Below are 1,599 nucleotides of genomic sequence, written 5' to 3' on the forward strand. Positions count from 1 at the left end.
GAATACTCCGTAACTCATTCTATGAAGCCAGGATAACCCTGATACCAAAACCAGGTAAAGACACCACAAAAAAAGAAAATTACAGACCAGTAACCCTCATGAACATAGGCACAAATGAGAGCCTATTTCTAACATTTTTATGCTAGTCAATAACTTCCTCTAGAATTGAACTTTAATAATTGCTACATATATTACACTGTCTGTGCTCAAATATTTTAAAGTAATTACAGGTATCTTAAGAAGGCTGTTTGCCACTGTGGAGAGCTATCAGGACACGTCACCTCATTTGTAAAATACAAAACAATAGACTGATTAGGCTTTTTAAAAAGTTTTAAAATATCCCTTACAGATTCTCTTAAAGGAATCCTGACCACTTAATGTGGCTAAGTGCTGTTGCCTTCTTTGGATATAGGAAAGGTTGGTGATAACTGAGGTATGAGTGTTATTTAAGTAGCAAGGAACGCATGGCCCATGAAGAGGTGAAGATGTAGCACACTCTTTGAAAAAATATTTACAAGTGTGCAGAGAATACTAGTACTCCATTTCTAGTCCTTGTTTTCGCTGATAACCAGCTTCATTTACACATCTGAAAAATCATGTTGGCTTACGTGTTGTTGAGGACCTTTCCAGTTCTAAAAATTGATGATCTTAAATGTACTAAATGAATTTGTTACAAATGCAAACATGTACTGTGCTATTCATTTTACAAGAGCAAGGGCTAGAAAGGATATGTCAAAATGTCGATAATGGTTGTTTCTAAGTAATTTCATCTGGGGTCTGGATATGGAGAGATGATGAATTATAATTTTCATTTTTCAAATACTTTATTGACATGTATTGTTTGGATTTTGCAATAAGCATGCATTAATTTTATATTGGAAGGAAATAATAATAAAAAATATAACTTTGTTTTCCCTGAGTTTACAAGACTAACCACATAATCATCTGTTTTAATCTTAGAGCTGTACCCTTTCTGGAGGCAAACACCATGGTCCTGTTGAAGCCCTGAAACAAATGTTATTTAATCTTCAAGCAGTACAAGAAAGTTTTAATCAGAATAAAACCACAGAGCCAACAGAAGGGACTAAGCAAGTAAGCACAAATATGATTTATGAATTGATATCTGTGAATTTAAAGTTTTTTTCCTATATCTTTTTTGGACCTATTTCTGGATTTATGTTAATAAGCATGCCACATAACACCTATCTGAATAATTTTTTTAAACTATAACTTACTCAATTTTTTTTTATTGTTGTAGTTTAAATGAAGTTTACATTTCAAGTTAGTCTCCCGTACAAATATTTATACATACATAGTTATGTGACCCTAATTGCTCTCCCCATACTGTGACAGCACACTCCTCCTTTCCACTCCTGATTCTCCATGTCCAGTCAACCAGCTCCTAACCCTCTCTGCCTTCCCATCTCACCTCCGGATAGAAGCTGCCCATTTAGTCTCTTGTATGTACTTGAGCTAAGAGGCACACTCCTCACCAGTATCACTTTAGGTCCCACAGTCCAGTCCAATCCCTGTCTGAAGAGTTGGCCTCAGAAATTGTTTTAGTTCTGGGCTGATAGAGAATCCAGGGGCCGTGCTTTC

The 1,599-nt window shown here is 35.6% G+C and overlaps 1 protein-coding gene across 5 annotated transcripts in view; it reads left to right on the forward strand.

Annotated features, from left to right (window-relative positions):
- Positions 1-1,599, forward strand: part of CUNH18orf54 (chromosome unknown C18orf54 homolog) — a 38,590-nt gene that overhangs the window by 22,204 nt on the left and 14,787 nt on the right. For all 5 annotated transcript variants that reach the window (XR_002824566.1, XM_023733962.1, XM_012556381.2 and 2 more), the window contains one exon: positions 961-1,092. Coding sequence is in view for 4 of the 5 variants with exons in the window: in XM_023733962.1 (XP_023589730.1) it covers positions 961-1,092 (132 nt within the window). In the remaining variant the exon portion in view is untranslated. The remainder of the gene's footprint in view (positions 1-960; positions 1,093-1,599) is intronic.

Source organism: Trichechus manatus, unplaced genomic scaffold, assembly GCF_000243295.1.
Source record: "Trichechus manatus latirostris isolate Lorelei unplaced genomic scaffold, TriManLat1.0 scaffold00063, whole genome shotgun sequence".
NCBI lineage: Eukaryota > Metazoa > Chordata > Mammalia > Sirenia > Trichechidae > Trichechus > Trichechus manatus.